This window comes from Cryptomeria japonica, chromosome 7, assembly GCF_030272615.1.
Source record: "Cryptomeria japonica chromosome 7, Sugi_1.0, whole genome shotgun sequence".
Lineage (NCBI taxonomy): Eukaryota > Viridiplantae > Streptophyta > Pinopsida > Cupressales > Cupressaceae > Cryptomeria > Cryptomeria japonica.
In genome coordinates, this window is record NC_081411.1 from 303,012,510 (window position 1) to 303,038,575 (window position 26,066).

A 26,066-nucleotide genomic window follows, 5' to 3' on the forward strand; every position below is an offset into this window, starting at 1 on the left:
AGCACGATAGTGTTACTAGCAAAGAAATAAGTATTTATTGAAGGTTATTAATTAATTTAATATTTAATTTGTCCCAAATATTACATAAATTTAATAATATAGAAATTTTGTATACAGTAGTTATACCTAATATTATATGTAAGAAATTATATATTTTAGATTTTCTAGTATTCAACTATAAAATTGTAACATTTATATTTAATATAATTAAATTAATTTTATTGTACATTAAAAATATACTATTTAAAATTTTTGGTCTTCAACTCTAATAGAAAAATAGCAATACTTTTTTGAAGCTATCAATGCATGTCTAACAAAGATTAAATTTTGGATATAATTTTTATTTTTAATTAATATATTAGTCATACAATTATCTACACTACAAAGATATAACTATCTTCTTACACTATTCTATAATCACCCTAGTAGGAAACCCCTTAAATGTATATACTTATTCGAAATGATCACCTTATTCTAATCCAAAATGCATGTCTCAAATTCAAAATATTTGTAGGGGACATGATTACGATGATTCTCAGTGTAGACTAACAATGTAGAACATTGGACTATGAAAAATAGCACAACATAGACCTAGGTGTAAATAATAATTAACAAAATTGCCTCCACACCAACCAACGGTGCTATTTGAGGAGAGGGAAGCATAGACATAGGTATGAAGAAGGCACAACTCAAACCATACATTCTATACCCTTGAAAATAATAATAAATCGATAGACTTCACATGGGAAAGAACCTTCCTAGCAGAACACATCACAAAGGCCTTATCTTGGACTTGAAGCCAAAGGTCAAAGGCTCTTTTCTTATCGTTCACATCCTAGGAACTATTCCATTCATTTTTTTACCTTGTCATCGGCACTATCACAACTATCTTCATCCTTGTCTTCCTCATTCCCATAACTATCTCTTTTGTCGAGCCCTTCAAGATAGAATTCAAATTTTTAGCTCTCATTGAAAGTCAATTAAAAAAAATTTACAAAAATTGTGAAATAAAATAGACGAGTCAATTTCTTTACTATTTTTTCTTTAATTCGAAAGACATGATTAATCACACCAAAAAAATTGTAATTTTAATGAATTGTTCCATGCACTAAACATGATTAAAATTTAATTAAAGAGAATAATATTAATAATTTTGCACACATAAGCGCTATCATCTATTTCATTATTTCATCTTTCTTATGAAAGGAAAATTCAAATTTTACAAACCTTCTTAGACGATGAAAAAGAGACCAATTCGTATTATCCATTTCATCCTTCTTATGAGAGGAAAATTCAAATTTTACGACCGAATGCACAAAAAAAATCAATAGATATCATCCATTTCCACCCTCCAACCCAGTGAACAAGGGACACGCATAACTAAATAAATTTACGATAAGGCTGAGATTAGCTCGCTTCAATAATGTTTACAATACTTTCACGTCTTCTGCGTCAAGTTCAAGGAAGATGAACAGTTCAAGATGAACCGAATAGCAGTTGCTGACTTTTCAATTTTACCTAGTCAAAGACGTCACAACAATTATAGATCGCTCAGAAATGAGTAACTCAAACACATTTGACCACAGCTTAGCCACTCACTAATTTTATATATCAGTGTAACGGACATTATAGTAATCATATTTTTTTATTCGCTTGCTACTTTTTGTTGCTTTTGTTACATTGAAATCTTTCGTAATGATGTTTAACAAAATGCTTTTCTCTTCTTATCTTTATTGGGTTAATTTTAATTTATTTAATTTTTAATAATTATCTTATTTTCATTTACCTTCGTCTATTAAATAGGATAATATTTAGGAATAGCCGTGAACAAAAACATTGATGACCTGTATTTGGTCACCTTCCCCAATCGGAATAGTGTTGTGAATTGACACGAAAAGTAGAACGACAGCCATCGTAATTGGGGATCATCTATAAATTCAGCCATATTTCACCTCAATTCATTAACCTTCATCAGTTAGATTGATTTCAAATTCAAATATCTAGGAGAAGTTTGATTATAAATGAGAATGGAGATCCTATTCTTTTTAATTTCATGTCTGCTTTTATTTACGAATCATCATCACCTGTTTTGTCCAGTGGAGGCAACGCAGAACTTAGGTCATTATATTTGCTAAATCTTTTGTTTAAATTCTATTTTCCTCTAGAGAAATACAGATAAGAAAATTGATCATTTATTTTCCATATGTAACATCTATGTTGTTGACGTCCGCAGAATATCCATATTCATTTATGACAGCAGATGCTGAAAAGGCTGCTGCGAGAACGTATGATTACATTATCGTTGGAGGAGGTACAGCTGGATGTCCTCTGGCAGCAACACTGTCACAGAATTATTCTGTTTTGGTATTGGAGAGGGGAGGCTCTCCCTATGGAAATCCCGTCACTGCAGACAATAAAGACTTTTTCAAGGTTTTTGGCAACGCCAGTGATTATCCCTATGAACTTGAGGGATTTGTGACAGAAGATGGAGTGCAGACGGCAAGGGGAAGGGTTCTGGGAGGTGGAACATCCGTCAATGCTGGCTTCTACAGCAGGGCAAGCCTTCAATATATTCGAAAGATGGGATGGGACGAGAAGCTTGTGAATGAGTCATTTGAATGGGTGGAGAGATTGAATGCATTCAAACCAGACAAGCTTTTTGTTTGGAGTTCTGCTGTCCGGGATGGACTTTTGGAAGCTGGGGTGCTTCCTTATCATGGGTATACTCTGGATAATTTGGTAGGCACCAAGATAAGTGCTACAATTTTTGACAAGAAAGGTAGTAGACACACAGCTGCAGATCTTTTACAATATGCAAATCCAGATAACATTGTAGTTCTTCTGAATGCTACAGCCAGCAGAATCCTCTTTGATTCCTCAACAGGTACGTTGTACATTCTGTATCCTATATATATCCATATCTTTCTTATTTCTATTTAAATTAAAAGCAAAAACTATATAACAAACTCTCCGATTTTTATTATTTCTATAGGTTTTGATTGTCAGATTGTGAATAATGTTGCAGGGAAGTTGAAAGCCAGTGGCGTGGACTTCATCAGTAGCACCGATGGCAAGTCTTATCAAGTATCAGCCAACAAATCATCAGATCTGAGTGAGGTTATTTTGTCCGCAGGACCCATAGGTAGCCCCCAACTTCTACTATTAAGTGGAATAGGCCCATCAGATGAGTTAGAAAAATTGAATATTACTGTGCATTTAGATCTGAAATCAGTAGGGAAAGGGGTTCAAGATCCACCTCGTTCAACAGTTGTCATCGAATCTCCTAAACCATTGGAATTTGGTAACATACAGGTTGTAGGTATAATAGACAATTCAAACATTTACATTGAGCCTACTAGCTATTTCAGAGAAATAAATGCCACTCATAAACAATATTTAGGTGCAATATTTAGTAAAGTGGCATATCCCTTATCAAGGGGTGAGCTGTGGCTTAGAAGCAAAGATCCCCTAGATACTCCTTATGTAAGATATAATTATTTTTCTAATCCTTTAGATCTACAAGAATGTATGGTTGGTGTGAAGACATTGTCTCATATTAGCATGACATCTGCTATTCAAGAGTTTGCATTTAATGTTAGTGGAAACACAAAGATGCTTCGATTTAGTGGATCGGCACTGCCAGAAAATCCATCAGACAATGATGCCTTGGCCAAGTTTTGCAAAGATACACTAGCATCAATATGGCATTATCATGGAGGATGTCAAGTTGACCTTGTTATTGATCAAAGGTATCGTGTCAAAGGCGTTGATAGTCTAAGGATTGTTGACAATTCTATTTACAAGGATAGCCCAGGGACAAATCCTCAAGCCACTACTATGATGCTTGGAAGGTAGTTTCCTTATATCTTAATGTAAGCTATATTATTATGGAATTTTTTTAATCTATCATCTTAATGACACACTTGTTTTGTTTGTCATGTATGCAGGTACATGGGACTTCGCATCCTCCAAGAACGCATGCAAAATTGAAAATACTATAAATTAAATTTTCTTCAAATAAATATGTTATATTGTATCCTTACATTATCCAGCAGAATAATACCATTTGTGCTGTAATCCCAGATTACATAAATAATCATGATGTAATTTATAATTATATTATGAATTGATAACACTAAAATTTATAGTGTTGTGGAATATCAATGCACTTCTTTAGTTACAAGGTTTGATGATTTCAATTTATTGTACAATATTTACTATTCAACTATTGCCAACTATATATATATATTTTAAATTCATGTGTATAGGATATGTGGATGGATATTAACATTAATTATTTTATTCATTGAACCTATGCTTTGTAGTGTGCATTAAATGTATGGTTATCTATTTAATTTATGGACTTTTAATGTGAAATCTATAATTTAAAAATAAGAATTACATGCAAATTCAGTCATTGTTAGACATGCATTGATGGTTTGCAATAATATGACTATTTTTCTATTAGAATTGAAGACCAAATATTTTTGAAAGTATATTATTATTATTTTTTTATCGATGGCTAAAGAATTTTATTAATTTAAAAGTAGATAGAATTACATTAAAAGTATATTATTTAAAGTAAAATAAAATTAATTTTCAATCTAATTAATATAATTTTTACCTTTTGCTAGTTCAATACTAGAAAATCTAAAATTTTACTTTCTTCAACAAAAAATATAAATAGAAACTAGCTAGAATGTGCTCCCTTGCATGTTTACTTTAATTCAAACAAAAATTATTAATTCATTATGAATAGATAAGATTAAATATATAATAGATATATAAGAATATATTAATCAATAATAGATAATACTATCTTATATTCTAATATTAAATGGAATACCAGGTGATTTTCAACTAAAGTGATTTCTAAATGTATTAAATTTAAACTAGATGTAGAAATCAAAAATAACATTTGCAGTTAGACTATGTTCTAAGTAGCTAAATGTGTCAATATTTCATTCGTAATGTTTCCTTTAATACAAATCATATACACTTCAATTTGATCTTTTCTTATCATTAATCTTCTTTTTGAGTGTTGCATTCCACTTTTAGGATTAATACAATTAAACATTTAGCGATGTATATCTTCTCATAAGGAGCTATGTATTTCCTTTTGAGGTGACATAATTTTCCTTGTGTTTGTACGTTGTCCTCTCTATGTGATATTCTAAGTTGTGTAAGGAAGACACCAAAAATAGATGAGAATACCATCACCAAGGAGAGGAATTATAATTTTAACCTACATATTTTTGTTCCATACCTCTAATGGGTTCTAAAATAACTTTTCAAATAATTCATGTATTGTAGTTTTGATTAATAAAAGGCATGATAGGCTTGAACCTTTACATAATTTCTAAACAACAACACCTAGGGCAGATGAGGAATGCTCACCTAGACAAAAAACAAAGAACACAAAAACCAATGATGAACCACCAAACAACCAAACAATGACTACAGACATAATTTCCTTTTGAGGTGACATAATTTCCCATGTGTTTGTACATTGTGATGTCTATGTGATATTCTAAGTTGTGTAAGGAAGACACCAAAAATAGATAAGAATACCATCGCCAAGGAGAGGAATTAGAATTTTAACCTACATTTTTTTTTTCCATGCCTCTAATGGGTTTTAAAATGAATTTTTCAAATAATTCACGTATTGTAGTTTTGATTAATAAAAGGCATGATAGGACTGAACCTTTACATAATTTCTAAACAGTAACACCTAGGGCCGATGAGGAATGCTCACCTAGACAAAAAACAAAGAACACAAAAACCAATGATGAACCAAGAAACAACCAAACAATGACTAGAGACAAAACAAAAACCAATCAGCAATCCACAAAATACACAAAGGGGTGGTCTACTCAGCAGCAAGGGGGAAACATCCTCAGAGGCTACTAGAGACTACTCCAATTCCAAGGCTGAGGAGAAATCAAATTCTTCAAAAAATTCGTCCTCATCTGATTCCAGCAACTCCACTTCTTTAGACAAAGGGTTAGGGGAGATTTTCTATTTTTTTCCTCTGATAGGATTGAAGCAAGTATGAATTAGCTTTGGTTTAAACAAACAAGCAACAATGGGGTTATGTTTCACAATAGGGCACCTGAGAGCTCCACCACTAAATTAGAATCTGACAAGAGGCTAGGGGGAATGAGTGGAGACCGACTAGATAGGGATCAAGCTAGATGGAAGTTCTAGAGCCTAAGAAATAACCCATGTTCAAAGGGAAGGGAATTATTGGACTTTACTCTAGCAACTGATTGAGTTAAAGAAGAACAAACCCAAAAGGAAAAATTCATTTTTATGTTGTACCAAAGGTGTTTTTGCATAGGGAAGAACTGGGTATAAAATATTTTAAACCGCCCATCCAAAGTGAAGTATTTCACAACAGGGCTGCATCTTTCTAAATTTTGTAGAAGTCCTCTATATTATGCCTATTCTACAACATCTAAACCACTTTGTTGGGCTTCAAAAATATACTAAATGCATCCTTACGGGACCCTTTCAGCTTCTTTGGAAAATTTATTCTCTCCATTGGTAATCTAGTGATAGTAGCGATTGTGTCTGATGAGATTTTGAAACCAACTTCCCCAATGTTTAGGTCATCCTTCTCCCATAACCGAGATTTTTTTTCGGAGAGCTCAGCATCAAAGCCCTGCATGCCTTCCAAATAGCTTGCAAGGTTACCCTTAACCACTTTCTGCAGCAACTTGGTATTATTTTTAAAATCATCACAACTATTTGGTTCAATTTGTATGAGGTCACGCCCCATTGTTATCTCGAAGAGCTTATAAGTAAAAACCTAATCAGGAGAACAAAAGCTATCACTTTGCACAAGACAACACTTATGACGGTTGGGGAAAGTGACATTGCTAATACAATAAATAAATATTTAATGATGTATAACTTCTCATAAGGAGCTACGTAATTTTTTGATGTGTTTGTACATTCCAGTGTCTATGTGATATTCTTAATTGTGTAAGGAAGACACCATAAATAGATGTGAACACCATCACCGAGGAAAGGAATTATAATTTTAACCCACATATTTTTCTTCCATACCTCTAATGGGTTTTAAAATTTTCTTTTCAAATAATTCATCATATTGTAGTTTTGATTAATAAAAGTCGAGATAGACCTGAATAATTACATAACCACTAAGAAACAACACCTAGGGTGCATGAGGAATGCACAACTACCCATAAAAAATAAAAATAAAAAACTAGTGAGGAACCACCAAATAACTAGACAAAGACCAGAGAGAGGAACAAAAATGAACCAACCACATGCGGAAGAATCAAAGGAATGGTCTATTTGGAGGCGTTGCTCCCTTGTTAATCTTTACACAATCAAATATTTTATTATAAAAATCTATATTATTTCGAATTGTTTACAAATGTTTGTATATATATATATATATATATATATATATATAATTTGTATATATATACACGCATACACATAGACAAAGAAATATATATATATATATATATATATATATGTATATTTTTATATATGTATGTATGTATGTATGTATATTTTTATATATATGTGTATGTGTATGTGTATGTGTATGTGTATGTGTATGTGTATGTGTATGTGTATGTGTATGTGTATGTGTATGTGTATGTGTATATGTATATGTATATGTATATGTATCTATATATGTATATGTGTATGTGCATGTATGTGTCTATGTGTGTGTGTGTGTGCATATATATGACTATACATACAAGATCTGGTAAGAAATCTAAAGCATGAAAGTTTGATGAAGCTTTGAATCAAGGAAAATTTATTATTGTTCCTCCTATAAAATTAGAGCATATTGTAAATTAAGTAGTTGATAACAATAATTTGAAACCACTATCTGAGTGGTATGGCAATTTTGATGACTCCAATAAGAGAACTCTAGAAAAGGCCACCTTATAATATCTTAATGTGTATAGTAAAGAATTGATTGAACTAATGTTTGTCATACCCCAAAACTTGTATGACATTTTGGATGATAGAAGACAAACTTCTTGTAAGGAAGATGAGAGACTGAAGGAATATGTGTTGGTTAACTTATATTCAATCATCACTACAGTGGAGATAGATAGACTGCTAAAGCTTACTAAGAACTAATTTAGAAGCAAACACAAGGTAAACAAAATCACGCTAGGGAATATGATGAAGTTTCTAACGAGACTGAAAAAATATTTTCACAAAAGTTTTGTTTGAAAATTGGTATGAGGTAAAGAAAACTAAAGGGAAGAAAGAACATCATCTAGAACAATAGAATATGACATCTCAAATCAATACAAAAATCGAGCAGATAGCAGATGATACTTCTGAGCATGCAAAAGTTAGTGTGCAAGAAGAAATTGGAGTAGAGGATACAAGAAAACCTGAGGAAGGAAAGGACAAGGATGAGAATCCTTTGATTGTTGCAGTTGACCATTTGGTCACTAAGGTGAATGCAAAAAAAGAAAAAATGAATGTCAGGGTTGAAATCAAAACTTAAGTAGCACACACTACAAAAGAAGTAAAGGGAAAGAGAGTCATTGATGACCTAGAATTCATTCAAGGTCCTATCAACTTGGATTCTTTGTCCCCAATTCAAAAACTTCAACTTGCATTATTCGCACAAGCCAAAGCCAGTAAAGATCTTTTGAAGTTTCATGCTGAGGATAATATGTTACTAAATTTGGAAACCAATGTTCTTGAGAAGTCGATGCCCTTGTTTCAAAAGGATACTTCAGATACTCCATCCAGGTGATTGAAGAGTTTGATTAATTATGTTGACAAACATTTTGAGTCTTATGAATGGTCAGCTGAAGAAAAAGTTCTAAATGAATTTAATGTAAAAAGGCTTCAAAAATTGAAATGAATTATTGCCAAAGATAAACCAACATTACGAGAATGTGTGAAGAGAATGCAAGATGGACTGTCTGTAGGTGGAAATTTGTACATCATGTCTATTTTTTAACAAGTTCATTGTAGATATTGAGTAGAAGTCTAAGGTACATGAGAATAACCTTTAATAAATATCTCAGTCAGTTAAATCCTTGAGAGAATATTTGAGTAGTCATGAGAATTAAGTAACATCTCTACTTGAGAAAATTAGGAGCTTGAACTATGACCGGGATAAAATATTTTGGAGAGCTAGTTAAGTTAGAAGTCCTATTACTCTTAAGTTGGATATTATGCAAAGTGCTTTCAAAGATGCTAAAGATGCTCTGGCTAGTGTCAATCCAAATTATGTGAAGACGGCGAGGGCACCAACTTAATTTCTTAGTGGGTTCACAACTGTATTGGAGAATCTATAGAACTGCGAAAAAGCTAGGATAGTCACTTGGACTCATTGAAGATCTTATGTTGATATCTTCAAAAAAAAATTGAATATATAAGGACTATGTGTGCACATGTGTAAATAAAAATTTTGAATTTTAGAACTCTAACTTTGTCCTTAATGTCAAAGGGGGAGAAATGCTGAGAAAAATTTTGATCTTAGTGGGAGATTCTTGATTCTTTGATTCTTCTGAGTTTGGAAGTTTGGGGCAAAAGGATTCTCTTAAGCTTCAAAGATTTAACATATACGAAAATATGTTTAAGAACTTTTCAATGATTCATCTCGCAAAGTTTCTCTCCCTAAAGAGGAAATATTGATGCAAGAAGATATTATTAACTCTTATCTAAATGATCTCCTTCTTTGGGATGAACTATTGGAGAATAATGTTTATTATTCTCTTAATGTGTGTCTCCCCCATGAGAGTATCTTGGTGAAAGAGGATGATATGTAGTGTGCCTCCTTGACATACTTTAATTTTGATGCATGGATAGACATTCATGGACTTGTTTAGGTACATTTATGACACTCGTGGTAGATGCTTATGGTTTTAAATATGTTTTTGATGATGGATATTACATGTTGATAGATGATACATTGTGCTTTATATAGATGATGGTACATTATGCTCTATCTTGATGTTGAGATTCATGTTTATTTATATTTGCATATTCAATAAACTATATTTACTCATGATGTTATTAGGATATATGCTAACTTTACTTCATAATTATATTTGACATGATGATGATATTAATGATTATTTATCTTTATGATGTATTGTCGTTGTGTACGTGGAAGGGACAATGTCATACCACTCATTGTGAGTGGGGTGTGATGTTGCGATTCTCCTTTCATGGACACGCATGCACACACACACACACACACACACACACACACACACACACACACACACACACACACACACATTTATGTTGTGTATAGAAATTTGTTGTTATGCAAGATTTCAAGTGCTAGACATTGACTCCACCCGGCTTCACAGTATGAGAATGTCTCCAATCCCAATGGAATGTTTAAAACAACGAATTATATAATGGCGTATCACATTCTAGGCCAAGTCTATACCTTGTGAGTTCTATTAGTTTGGCTAAGTTGTTATGCAAGATTTCAAGTACTAGACATTGACTCCACCCGGCTTCATAATTTTAAGAGTTCTAATGTGTAATTAATAGATAATATTAATTGCAAGGTTAATATTAATAAATAAATTATTTTATTGGAATTATTTAATTGAAGCTTTAATATTTAATTGGGAATTTAGTTGATTATTTATTTGAAGATTTAAAATTTAATTGTTAATTAATTATTTATTCTTTTTTTTCATTTTATTTGGTTTGATTGATTAGTTGGTATTTTTATTTAGTAATTATTATTTTTAATTATTTTCTCTTTATTTTCGAAGGTGAAATTGGAGTGAACTTTATGCTTTGCATTGAAATTTCTAATTGGGTTTTGTTCATGCAAGATTATTATTATTGATATTATTATTTTAAGGATTTTTTCATATGTTTTATTTCGGGCTTTTTGGAGAATTTTTGAGTTTTGCATTTTATTCCATTGGTTAAATTTTGGTAAAAGCTTTGCATTATTTCTCTAGAGAATTACTAGTGATGCGGGATTTTCTAGCGAAAGATTTCTTTTTCATTTCAAAGTGGTTTTTCTGTACAATTGTTCATTGTGGATTATGCATTGGGAGATTTCTTTTTGGCTATGGATTGCATTGGTGTTTTCTAGTTGTTGATTACGCTTCAACTTCCTTCAAATTTAGTCCTTTGTTCTAATTTTCCAAGTTGAAGATTTCTTTTCTCTTGTTAATTTTATTTAAGTATTTTAATTTTAAAGGAAAACATGTCTTTTTCATGTCTAAAATTTCCTTCTTAATTAATGGAGAAAAATCTGTGTAAATAATATTATCAGTATTTTATTTACCGTGCATGAGGGTTTCCGAGTTTTGAGTATGGTCAAGAATTGCTTCTAAGCTTTATCATTCAAGTATTATTATTATTGTTTGTGATTATTTTGGATCTAAATTGGTTCTTATCGAAAACTATTTATGTGCATGGGTTTTCTGTGTTTTTAAATCAATGCTCTGTTTATTCCTTATGAGAGCTTTGATTTCGAGTCTTGCCGAGAAATTCCCTTTTATGGATGAATCTTTTGGTTGGAGTTATTTATTTTATTTATGAGTGATAAATGTCTTTTTTCAGATTGATTCGATTATATTGAACACTATTTTGCATTTTTTTTAATTTGTTTATGGACTTTATATAATTTTTATGTCACATTTTGCTTTTTTTTCATATGCGCTACAAGAATTTATATATTCACCATTTTATTTATCATACGCACTAATCTGCGTGACATATATCCATTAGACTGTATTATGAAGGTGCTATATTGTATTTTAAATGTGCCAAAAGAATTATAATATGTGCTAAACAAATTTGTAAAATCACTGAATGAATAGGTGAGTGCACAAAAACTGTTGTCAAGTGCACTATTCTGGTCTTTTTGATATTTTGGAATTTTTTTCAGATTTTCTAAGATTTTTGCTAATCTAAGTTAAACCAAAGACTTTTTTTTAGAGTTGAAATTTTCTATGACGGATTTTTTGAATTGATTATTTGGATTTTTTATGGATTTATGTCGGGGTGAGCCCCTAGGATCTAATTTTTTCTATGAGATAGCCTGTGACGACACTTTCCCCTACTTGTGTCCTTGGTCTTAGCCTTTGTTTTATGGAAGTGTCTAGTGAGTCTTTGTTTTATATTTAAGTCAATTTGTAAATGTTCAGAAAAATCACATGATTTTTGTATAAATATTGCTATATGTTCATCATTTTCAAATACTCAAACCAATTTAAATCTTTATCTGTTATGAATGGCCTAACAATCACCCGGACCGAGTGTTTATTTTCTAACAAACTTGAAACAACATCAAACTGGGATGCAATTGTACCCATATGATCTGCAAAATATAAATTGAAAGATCTAATGGTGTGCTCCTCAGAAAAATATGTTAGATGAATACCTGCATCAGATCCTATTTTACATCTTTCTCTGTCAAATTATAAGGTCCGTAGCTTTGAGTTCCAATCGTATTCTTCTTTTTCCTTGTATTGTGAATCTTTTGACACCATGGTAATAATTTGATCCTCATCAAAGATCACGTAAGTTCTGATTCGTTCGGCATATTAATTTCTATAGGGATCAAAATCTATTAATTCATAAAGGGAAAATTTCTAGTTTGGGGTCTGATCACCGATTACTTCCTCATCTTAAAGCAATTCAACACACCTCATCTAATTTCTGGTAAAGGAGGTATGAGTTTGTTCAAAGTTGATCATGGCCTCATCAGCTATGTTCTCTAAATGTAAGGGTTCAGATAGTATTTTTAAATTATCTCCATGCTTGGTTCTAAGGAGAAGGTTAGACCAGTCTAGCAAGAAGTATCCTGCTCTTTTTTGTAGGAAAATCTCTAGATAAGAAAATACCAAAGATAGGGGGAATATCAATAATCACCACTTCTGGTGGAACTATGATGCTTGGGCAAGGAAATAAGGTAAGTGGGAGGCTCTTAATTAAACCTATATCTTAGACCTTGATCCCATCAAGTTGCATGACTCCTCTTCTTAGGGGCCCATATTCTAGCTTTAAGACTTTTTCTATTTTCTTAGGCATTATATGGTGTTGTCCCTAGAATCAATCGTAGAATTATGGAGTAATTTATCTCCTACAATGAGATTCAAAAAGAAAGGAGTAGGTTTCTATTTACCTTCCTGTCTATTAGTAGAAAATTATCCCTTATTAGTGAGTACGGTTGATGATTGTGTCTAATCTTCAAACTCTAGTTCTTTACCTTCCATGCGTGATGTATTTGTTGTAGATTTGGTTGTAGGCTTCTGTGTTTCACCAAGCACTTCCCGTAAATGGTTCTTGTATTCTAGAATAGTGAGAATATCCCATAAGGACACATTTGCAGGAGCCTTCTTTATTTGTTTCACCACATGAAGAGCTATATGGATGGGAGATTTTGATTCTTTAGTCTTCTAGGGAGTGAACTCTTTGGACTTTTAAAATGTGGAAACTACAATGGGTTGGTCTTGGCACTTATTTGATCTTTCCTTTAGCTACTGCACAATAGGTTCTCTTGTAAATCAATATTTCAAGAGAATGTTATAATTAAATTACATCTGGAGTGTCTTTGAGGATGATGCATAAGCGTGATTTGTAAACACCACTTCTTCACCCTCCAACCATGAGAAAAGGGCATGATTTGGGGAAATTTATGCTTCTTGTTCGAAAGACATACTCTTCATTGGAATTGTAAGCATACCTTGTCTTCCATCCTTAGGGAAGTGTATACCCCAGTTAAAGGATTCATTCCTTTACTTCTTTGTTCTGGAACCTTTTATTGCAAGTTTCCTCATGAGCGATTTCATGGCATATGAGCATCATTGCAGGGGAAACACCAAGAACTAGTTATATCCACGAATTTATTCGAACCCACTACCAACTCCCTACTTTTATTAGGTGGTATGTCTTGCAAAGGGGTTAGAATGGGTATGATCTAGTTGTCTGCTTGTCTCTAAGAAACCCTCACACCTGCCCAGAACAAGTTTTTTGATTCGTAGGTCTTCCTCCTTGATAATTTTGGAAAGGGGGCCTAATAGGTGTTTCCTGTTGCCTTTTTAGATTCATCATTATTTTTCTTAAGGTCCTTAACAAGCTCTTCATGTTACTTACATAAATCGCTAGGGAGGTGGATGAAGGGGCACTGGTTTGTTGGGCATTTGGGTATATATACATAGACTATAATGCACATGTACTTGGGAGTGCTTGTTCAAGTGATTGGCTTGACAGTTTAGGAAATACCAACACAGATGGTCTTGGAGGGATTTTACCTACATCAATAAGGTTATTTACTGCTCGCACTGGAAGCTAATATGCATCTCTCACCTAGGGATTGAATCATAATGGATATTTCCAAATTGAAGGCATTAAGGTAGAAAAGAAAAGCCATAGTTGTAGGAGGACTGGCTATCAAAGGTATCCTATGCCAATTATTTTGGAACCTAGTAATAAAATAAATTATAGATTCTTGAGGAGCCCACTTAATAGTGATCAACTGCTGCAATAAAGAAGATCTATCTCTCTTTTCGGTGAAGCGTTCAAAAAATCGATCTCCCAACTAATCCCAGTCACCTATTGAATTTGGTATAAGAGAACCATACATTTTTTGTCCTTCTATTTAAAAGAGGCTACAAGAAGCCTTAATGCCACATCTTGCAAGTTCTCTCCAAGGGTTTTAAAATCCTCTCAAGTGAATTTTGGCAAAGCTTTTAATGCAGAGGTCAGAATAACTTCCCACTAGTTTAGAGGAGCGGGTGGAGTAAGGGGACTCCCACTATTCCATGTAACAAAGTTTCGAGAAGGAGGGATTTCCATTTGTACAGGGGCTTGAATTTGGACTCCTATACCACCTCTTGAGCTTCTAGTTTGCATTGTTACCAAGGATGGAACCAACAGGTTTGGATTCAGAATAGTTTGAGATGTAGTAATAGGCCTATGGTTCATACATCCACTTTCGCTAAGAAAATTTCAATCCAACTAAGAATTCCAAAAAAGGAACTATTGATCTCTAAAATTGCTTCTAGTAATGCAACCTTATGGGAAACTCGGTGTTGGGGAACCGATCCATTTTCACAAAGTAACCTTTGAGGTTTTGGAAGTCGGCTCTTCATTCGTTAAGAGGGAAAAGAGAAAGAAGGAACATAAAAAACTAACTAATCTAAGGCGATATTCCTAACTTGAAATTGTATTGAACAACCAACACATAGAACTTCAAATACATATAATTCTTAGGCCCGTTCAACAATCTACAACAATTCTTAAGGTACATTCAAATATTTCTTGAAACATGAAGCAAAGAATACACAAACCTCTACCAAAATGAAAGATTACATAATATATTTAAATTAGCAGAGTTAATGCATACATTACTAGAGATGAGATTGAATATCAAATTGCACAAAAAACCATTAATGCGTACTGAACGAAAAAACCCAAAAGGCCTGAGGCATAGTTTGATTACTTCAATTCAAAAAATAATAACACTATTGATGCTAAAATACTATCTACATTACCTAGAATATAAAATTTAGAGTCCTTTCTCCTACAAACATTCCCCCTTAAAAAGAGAAAGCCCTAACTGCCTGCTACAGGGAAAAACAAGAAAGCATAGTGAAAAACGCTAGCTGGTACCAAGTCATCATTTTGCAAAGTGATGAATGCTTCCACCTGTAGCTCAAACAAATCCCAACTTTTCATTAATCAAATGAAAAAGTCATTCAAATCATTCTCCTACAACAAAGATCCTAGACATCTAGAACAGTGGCCCAAAAATGGTTCGTGGCTACTCATACTGCTTGCACCTCATGTGAAGAATATCACTACTTGTTAGTTGAGCGCATGGAGTTTCCAATATTTTCCTTGGAGTGACACATGGCGAAAGGATGGGGAGTTTCACCTTGCAGCAAAACTGTAACGTCAAAACAACCTGCGAGGCTGCCACGTATCCCTAAACATTTATTTCTTCAAACTCCAAAGGAGCTCACAGGGGAAAAATAATGACACCACGTGGTGCTCAAGAGGGTCTCTGTGGCCTAGAGAAAAAGAGGCTATTTCCAAATATATAATAAAAGGAAGATATAATTTTGCAACAACTTATATTTCCAAATTAACATATTAAACGAAACTTTAACTTTCAATTTCCAATATTTAAAATTTACAAAGAATTCATATTTTAACCCAAAGCATATTAAACAAAATGCTTTTTAATAACTCTATGATTATCAATGCATGCATTTAAAACTAAATATATAAAAATAAATAAATAATTATTTTTTTTATTTTATTTGTATTTTTTATTTTTTTTATTATAATTTTTTTTTTAAAATATATGTATTTTTTTTTAATAACATTAAATTTCATTTCCAATACAATTTATTTCTAGGAAATTTAATTAATACATATTTTCTCCAAAATAATAAAATAAAATAATTTTCCCTTACTTTTAATAACCCATTAAATTTAATTAATAATTAAATTTATTTCTATAGTAACTAAATAATTTCACAGAGATGTACAATTATTCATAGAACAACAATAGCCAAATATTAAAAAAAAATCAAACAAGAAGGAATATTTTATGTATTAAAATCCCATTTCTCCCAAATCTTGCAATTTTCATTCACAATAATAAAATCTTGGCAAAATTTCTCACATTAACTTTTCCCAATTATTGACAAAATTTTAATCTACAAACACCTAGGAAATAACTTCTTTCCATAAACTAGAAACTAATTTCAGGAATGGACTTTATCCAAGAACAAGAAATAATCAGACAGGATTTTAGATTTGACAAACGTCTTATCACACACATCATTCAGAAGGAAGAAAGAAATAAAAATATTTTCTTTAAAACAAACAATCAAAGAAGCCACCCAACCTGGTATAGCTTTCCAGGAAGAAATCTATAGAAGAGCCCTAATCCTTCAACAAGCTTCCAAATAAATTTCTCTTCACCTAAATCCCTGACCTGTTTCCTGTGTGTCTAAAGTAAAGACCTATACCCCTATTTAAACTAAAATTTTAGGTTCAAAAGCTTTTTCACAAAACCTAAATTTAGAATGAAAGTAATTTTATTTTCTTTTCTAATTTTATAACAAAAGATAAGCTAACATGCAATAATTAAAAATCATTATTCTTGCTTTTCTTTTCTCATGCAAATTAATTAATTTTCTAAATAAAGAATTAAAACAATACTTTAATTTCTAATTAATTCTTTTATTCATTTATTTATTTACTCTTTTATTATTTTATTTATTTATTCTTTTATTCTTTTATTTATTTATTCATTTATTTATTTATTCTTTTATTTATTTAAAATTCTAGGAAACAATAAATGCAATTCATCTAATTTATTTTTCCACTAAAATTTAAATAAAATATATTTCTAATATCATGCAGCTTGCAACTTAATTTAATAATTTCTTTTAATTAACTAAATTTATAATCTCAATGCATAAAACATAAAAATACCAACTATGATATAAATCCATAAATTTAATTATTTAATTAAAACCACTAAACACACAACTGAACAAACCTCAATCAAATACTCATAAAAGATCAAACTACAAAATACGAAAGCCGAACAAACTGACAGGATGACCAACTGACAACACTCACACGAGTGTAACTGAATAAAATAGGGTCAACTACTATCTCCTCCACTTCCATCAGTAAATATAAGGCACGCTCAAACCTATGAAGCCAGGTGGAGACGATACCTCGTACCTATCCAGTACTTGTACCTGCAATATCCTTCGTCACTGAACCACACATGCATATATATAATATAGAAAACATGACATACACACCGATGAAGGAGAATCGCGACGTTCCCTGTCTGACTGAAATGAGTGAAGGAAAATCATCCCCTTGCATCCAATACACTCGCAAACACACAGCATATAATTTCATATTGCATAAAAAAAAAAAATATCAGTATATAGCAATAATCCATAAAATGCCATAAATCACAAGTACTGAAATACTGCAAATAAATTATGCATCTCATATCCAAATAAAGCATGAAATAATGTCATATAAGTATGAATAACACATCATCGTAATGTATCCACTGAAAGTAAACAATAATAAAATATGAGTCCAAACGAGTAGGGGTACTACATTCTCCCTCCCAAAACTAGGCTTACTCCTGGAAGCCTAAAACAAATAAGAATACAACTCTCTCATCTTCGCTGCATCCTCCCTAGTTTTTCTAGCCATGACCTAGCACTGTATAGAGAAAACGGTTCAGACCTACAACAAGGATAAAACAAGGGAAACACAAACATTAAGACCTAAGCAAAAAGATCAAACTGGATAGGCTCACTACAAACCCAAAGTACCCAGTGTTGAAACTCGAGCTCTGATACCAAATGTAATGCCCCACCAGGAACCCTAAAGGAAAACAACACAACTAGGCAACTAAAGGGTGAAATAATTATTTTTTTTTAAGACTAAGTACATTAACTACAACCATTGCACGTTCAATAACACAGTGGAAGTCTAACATATGATTTCCGAAGGGTTACAAATGAAGATCAATTCGTAGATTATTTTAACACCACAGTTAATCCAATTAATTAGATAAATTGAATGCTTAAGTTTAAAACTACACATACATCTAAATTCCATAATGAAGAAATGAAAGTATTCTAATGTATCCAACTTCCATAAAACATTTTAACATAAGATCAAAGAAACTAAAATAACATACATTCCACTGACATACTATTACAATATCCACAAATACATGGCTTCCAATAATGCCACAGATTACAAAGTTACATTATCAAGGTTACATAAAAGTCTGATACAATTACCACAAGGTCTCAACTGAACAATGATCTTGAACAAGAACTAGTACATAAAGCATGAACCAAGAAACACTAGCGAACCTTTCCTCGCCTAAAGATACAATCCATAATATCCGATGGGAAGTGGCACTACCACCCGACCATGTGATCCCGAAATGGAACCACCCCACCGTGCTAGGAGATAGTAGAAAACCCTCAAGCAAGCAAACTAAGACAAGTACGAAAGGACTACAAGACTTCGCAAACATCCATGTGACTCAACTCACAAAACACTAGTGACCCTAAGGGGAGAGTGTCATCGCATAGCTTGATGGTTACCATGGTACAGCCTCCATAGGTCCCGACCCCCATCCTGGGTTTCTCCTGGTAACCTCTCCTGAGCCTCCGGTTCCAACTAAGTCTCATGCGAACCCTACCAATCCATTCGTGAAGACAAGGTGGTAAGTTTGCCATTCCAGGCCTTCTCGTAGCATTATGAGCCCTATATAAGCACTACACCTATGCACGAGGTACATTATCTTAATTACTATTTATCTCACTCCCCCCCAATATATTATTAGGTTATCACATTTTAACTGACTTTCGATGGGTTATCCTGTCATCCACTTTGGGCACGGCCCCCGCTCGAAAGCCACTCTCTCTCATAGGAAACTAACAAGAAATGTCTCTCTACAAGAACTCTATGGTGAAACAGACAGCCATAACTAATCCTGACAAACCACAAGTGAAGGATACACTATCACTAACCCAGGATTGACCATTTGGAACAAAACACACAATGGCTCACATTAACAGGGTTATGCAACAACACCTGACCAAGGAGATATAATAACATAGGACACAATGACAACTCAACAAAATTACAATGAAATTAAGCTTGACTGCAAACACATTAACACAAAATCCTGATACAGACAATCTCTTCTTAAAACAACCAAAAACATAAATAACTTGCAATTAAAGATTTTCCAGAAAATAAGAAAATACAACTATATTAATACAAAGAAATAAATGTTCTCATTTATCCAATAAAATTAAATAAAATCACATTTAAAATTAACCCCTAATTATATGTTCACGATCAATTTACAATGGCCCAGAACATTGATAATGTAAGTGATAATCAACAGGTGGGTGATGTGATAAACACTGCTACCACATTGGTGGTAAAGAAAGGAAATGAAGCCAAATTTGGTTCTGATAAAGCTCCTGTGAACACTGGGCCTCTGTGGCTAGAGAACACTCCAATTAATAAGAAAAGGAACATAGTCCCTACTTCAATTCCATTAGAGGATATGGTAAGTAAATGTCTAAGAAACACTCCCAAGACCAAGAAGCTAAAAAAAATCTTCAAATTTTATTTTTATGATAGCACAGGGAATTGGACAGCAAAAATTGCTTGCCCAAATACGGATGAAGTTGTTGCCAGCCCTACTGCAAAGGATTTCACTATGGAAAAAGTAAATCTTGGTGCGGAAACTCGAGCAGCTAATATCTATCATCTTGAAACATCGTCCAAGAAAATACTCAATAGAACATGGAAGGATGAAAGGGATAAGCATGAGATGAAGAAAATTATAAGGAGAATGACAAAGTATATCGAAGCAATTAAAAATCGAAATCCTCAACCTCTGTCGCAGTTCCAACCTCCTTTGACCCTAAATCACCTACTAATCAAAAGACTCTGGAACAAATACGGAAATACAAGCTCATTACAGAAATTGTGATGGAGTGGTTAGAAGGAATTTGGAAATCAAGCACAGAGTATTTTATCAACTTGAGCAGAGTTTATGATGGGGTGTTAATGGTAATGAAGGAGTTGGAAGCTGAAATCATGAATGGGAAAAAAGAAGAAGCTAAATGGGCAGCGAAAGAACCACAGATGCAAGAAGTGAAAATTTATGAGGTAATGAAGTTTCCTACTGAAAAATATGTAGCTGGCTTAGATGACAGTATTTTGTATGTTTTCCAAAGCAACATTGAATGGAGGAATTCCCTAATAAAGCAAGCTTATGAGGAATCAGCAAAACTAGTGGATTAAATCGCAGAATTAGTTGCATCATTGCGAAATGAACTTGTGTGCATCGGAATCAAGTGTCTAAAATATGATGGTAAGACCCTCGAAGCTGCGGAGGTTATAATAAAATTATTTGAAAGAAAAATTAATTATGTCAAAGAGGCAAAGGACTTAGTTCTGGATGATTTGTCCAACATTGCAATGATTGAATCTCTTGTGTTTTTATGCATCAGACACCTGGACAGTCATTCAGAAAAAGTCACACAGGTTCGTAGGGAAAAAGAGGTCTAGAAGCAGAGGATGATACACTTGGGACTCCCTAATGGTCCCTCAATTTGGGATTTCTCTGTTGCTTACACTGGATGGAAGAATGTAGCAACTGTCAAAATTGTTGAGCCCAATTAGAATGATTCATAATTCTTTTCTTATCATTAGTTTTGGCAGATTTAGTTTTAAATTTGACTTAAATTTCTCCAAAAATTTGGGGAATAAATCTTGAGTTTCTATGTTTCCCAAGTTTTAAACCATTAGCCAGGTTGTGGCTATAAAAACTATTTTCTGATACTCTGAAAGGGTCCGAGAATTTTTATTAGTGTGTGGAAGTAAACTCTTGATTCTTTATCTATTTTTTGAAAATATGAGGAAATATATTTATCTATGAATTGAATATATGAAATCAATTTTGATAGTCTGAATCTGTGTCTGAATCTGAGGAATTTTTTTCTATGTGAATGAATTCTTGTTCAAATTGATCTCATTCCTCATATTGAAAATAGTTACAAAGTTAGGAGTTAAAAATTCTTTTTTTTCTTTTGCATTAAGCTGGATCAGTTTAGATAGTCAGTGAACTACTTTCTTTAATTGATATATGAGTATTTTGCATATTCATAACATGTTGATGTATGGAGATGAATTCCTTTAATGTTTTTGGATTAAAAGTGTACATGAACTCATAGATTAAATTAGTTCATTGAAGATCTTTGAAGGGAGTTGTACCTTAATTCAGAAGAGAGCGAATTATTTTCGTTTATCCAACTGTAAGGTTGCAAATTTGTCTTTAAAGGGTAACAAAAGTTAAGTGAAGAATTGAGATCTTGACAAAGGACAAATGTGTTAACCAACAACTTCATTGATCAGACTTTTTCGCATGCTAGCAGGTTCATGCCTATTATATTGTGATGAGGATATTGTTCTATCTTTAAAGCATCGATCAAAGCAATGAGATTCGTTTAATGTTGGATATTTTTTCAGAATTTCTTGAAGCCGTCATTGTGTAGTGCAAACAAAGAGGATCTATGAATGGGTTATGTGTCTACTTCCATTGTAGAAAGCAGTTTCAATCAATATCCACACAACAACTCATAGGGAAAATAGTGATAGATGTCGTTGGAGATCACTATTGTAGAATGCGTCCAATACCATAGACAAAGATTAGCAAATATGTGTGGAGTATTTTGTATGCGTTGATTGCAATTCTAGGGAAATAGAGCTACATAAGTGAAACCCAAACTCATGGATCTAATTTGGAAAGAAATTCATGGGTTCAATTTTTCATTGTTGTTGAGAAGGCCAATCAACTTCCATCTGGAGGGACTGATCGACTCATGAGAGCAGGTTGGAAGACTACTCGAGATGGAGAGCCAGCAAGTTATTAAGAGCATTTTGTGATTGCGTAGGAAGCTTTCTTCGTGTCAAATCCATGGCTGCCTCCATATCAAAGCCTTTATGTGATCGCTGAAATTTCTATCTTCTGACTCAAAGTAAGGAATTCGAAGCTTGTGTGGAATTGCCAATGTCAGACAATCCATCAACTCTATTATAAGACACCCAGGTCGTAGCTTCTAGCTGACCTTGAAGGACACTAAGGCATGTGAAAAGACCAGAGACGGTGACTCTACTTTTTGGCTCAATCTGACCTGTTAGTCATTTGCTTCCCGAAAATTTCACTACTGACATTTGCAATCCATCATGGTCTCGTCTTCAATCGGTAATGCTTGGAAGGCAAGAGACTTTGAAAATTAATGTGCCATTTAGTGCAGGCCATTCTCTGGATGAATCTTGCAGATCATGCATTGATGATCGAAGAAGATCTCCGGTGTCTCAAAATATTTAATTCATTTTTCATACAATTATTGGTATTACTAGCATATATATCTTAAATTTTAATTTAATCTATATAGATATCCTTCTTGAAGCGCCTATTTGACTCTAGGGTGCAGTTTTATTAAAAATAGGTGCCTCGAGAAGGATATATATGCTAGTGGCAATTGTGTGACGCAACATGGGAAACATAAAATAAATCAATATATAATTATATAGTATCTTTTTATTAAAATAAATTATATTATAATATTATAATATTATTAAATTATTACCTAGAGATATATGAAATTATATATATGTATTTAGACTATTTTTATAATATATATGTGTTGCAAGATCAAAGCAAATACTAAAATCTAAGATTATTAAAGTTTATTTAATGATAATATAACACTTTATTTAATTAGAGTATTATGGCTATGGTTAGCATTAGGGTTAAGGTTAATGTTATGGTCAGGGTTACGGTTCGCATTAAGGATTAGGGTTTACGCTTACAGTTAGGATTATGGTTAGGGTTAGGGTTATGATTATGGTTTATTATTATGGTTAAATTTATGGTTAGGGTTTAGTATCAAGGTTACAATTATGTTTAGGGTTTATATAGGATTATGGTTAGGGTTAGGGTTATGATTATGGTTTATTATTATGGTTAAATTTATGGTTAGGGTTTAGTATCAAGGTTACAATTATGTTTAGGGTTTATATAGAATATAGGGTTACGGTAAGCATAATTACATTTAGGGTTAGGGTTAGAATTATAATTGGGGATATGGTTAGGATTAGGATTTGGTTTGTGATTATGTTTTGGATTAGGGTTAAGGTTAGTGTTATGGTCACAATTAAGGATTATATCATGCTTAGGGTTATGATTAGGGTTAGGGCTTTGTTAGGGTGTATATCATGGTTAGGATTACCATCATGGTTAGGATCAACATCAAAGTTAGGGTTTGATTTTGGTTCAAGATTATGGCTAGGGTTAGGATTTACAATTGCAGTTAGGATTATGGTTAGGGTTAAGGTTTAGTGTTAAGGTTAAGTTTATGGTTAAGGTTTAGTGTTAGGGTTACAATTACGTTTAGGGTTTACATCAAAGTTAGGGTTAGAATTAGGGTTATGGTTCAATTACATTAAGGTTAGGGTTAAATTAGTATAATTTATATCAATTAGGATTAGGGTTTGGGCTAGATTAAGGTTAGGAATAGATTAGGATTAAAGTTTAATTTGGGTTAGAGTTAACTTTAGGGTAAGATTATTGTTAGGGTTAAGTTTTAGGATTATGGTTAGGTTAGCATTAGGATTAGGATTAGGGTTAGGGTTAGGATTCTGATTAGGGTTAGGGTTAGGGTTTATAGTTAATTTTATTGTTTACCTCATGGTTGGGGTCAAGGTTAGGTTTACGATTATGGTTAGGATTAGGGTTAGGGTCACAGTTAGGATAATGGTTAGGGTTAGGTTTTACATCATAGCTAGAGGGTTAGGGTTAGGGCTAGGTTTAGGTTAGGGTAGGGTTAGGTTCAGGTTAGGATTAGGGTTAGGGTTATGGTTTACATCATGGTTGGCGTTGGAGTTAGGGTTAGGTTATTTTTAGGCTTAAGGTTACAATTATAGGTAGGATTATGGATAGGGTTAGGGGTTACATCATGGTTAGGGTTAGGGTTAGGGGTTAGTGTTAGGATTAATGTTAGTGTTTATATCATGGTTAGGGTTAGGTTTAGGATTTGCAGCATGGTTAGGGTTAATGTTATGGTCAAGGTTAAGGTTTACATCATGGTTTGTGTTAGGTTTATGATTAGGGTTATGATAATGGTTAGGATTACCATCAATGTTAGGTTTCAGTTTGGGTTTAGGATTATGGTAAGGGTTAGGGTTTATTCTTACAGTTATGATTATGGTTAGGGCTAGGGTTATGGTTATGGTTTATTATTACGATCAAATTTATCGTTAGGGTTTAGTGTCAAGGTTACAATTATGTTTAGGGTTTATATAGTAAATATAGGGTTAGGATTAGGGTTAGGGTGAGGATTATGGTTAGGACTATGGTTTTAAGATTAAGAATAAGGTTAATGTTAAAGGGTTTAGGGTTAGGATTAGGATTATGAATAGGATTTACTCTTAGGATAAGGGACATGTTATGGGTTATGGTTAGGATTAGGGTTTGGGTTAGGGTTATGGCTAGGATTAGGTTTTAGGGTTAGGACTAAGCATTATTGTTAGGGTTAGGGTTTAAAGTTATGGTTAGGTTAGGGTTTAGAGTTATGGTTAGGATTAGGGTTAAGGGTCAGGCTTGGATTATGCTTGGATTACGGTTTAGTGCTTAGGTTATAGTTAGGTTTAGGGTTAGGACTAAGGATTGTTGTTAGGGTTAGGGTTAGGGTTAGGGTTTAGAGTTATGGTTAGGATTAGGATTAAGGGTCGGGCTAGGATTATGCTTGGGTAAGGGTTTAGTGCTTAGGTTATAGTTAGGTTTAGGGTTATAATTATAGTTATGGTTAGGATTAGGATATACATCATGTTTAGGATTAGGGTTTACATCATGGTTAGGATTATGGATAGGGTAAAGGTGACATCATGGTTAGGGTTAGTTGTAAGGTTATTTATAGGGAAATGGCTACCCAACCCTTAGGATGTAGCAAGATATTAATACCCTTCATATATTATTAATACATTGTAATAGATGTTTGGTGCATCCTAAGGGTTGTATAGTCATTCCCTATTGTTAGGGTTAGGGTTTAAGGTTATGATTAGGTTAGGTTAGATTTAGGGTTAGGATTATGATTAGGGTAATGGTTTAGAGTTATAGTTAGGAGTACAGTAAAGGTTATGGTTTATGTCATGGTTTTGTTTAGGGTTAGGGTTAAGGGTTAGCATTATGATTAATGTTAGTGTTTACATCATGGTTAGGGTTAGGGTTAGCATTATGATTAATGTTAGTGTTTACATCACGGTTAGGGTTAGGGTTTTGGTTAGGATTTACACCATGCTTAGGGTTATTGTTAGGATTATGGAAAGGGTTAGGGCTTAGGATTATGGTTAGATTTAGGGTTAAAATCATGGTTAGGGTTAGGGTTATGGTTCGAGATAGGCTTTAGGATTAGGATTATGATCATAGTTAGGGTTTACATCATTGTTAGGATTAGGGT

General features: G+C 33.0%; 1 protein-coding gene across 1 annotated transcript; it reads left to right on the forward strand.

Annotated features, from left to right (window-relative positions):
- The first annotated feature begins 1,978 nt into the window (after positions 1–1,978).
- Positions 1,979–4,180, forward strand: LOC131856255 (protein HOTHEAD-like). The gene is made up of 4 exons (XM_059207744.1): positions 1,979–2,118; positions 2,234–2,884; positions 3,026–3,851; positions 3,948–4,180. The coding sequence occupies exons 1-4, from the start codon at positions 2,022–2,024 to the stop codon at positions 3,988–3,990; spliced, it is 1,617 nt and encodes a 538-aa protein (XP_059063727.1). The 5' UTR covers positions 1,979–2,021; the 3' UTR covers positions 3,991–4,180.
- Positions 4,181–26,066: the final 21,886 nt, after the last annotated feature.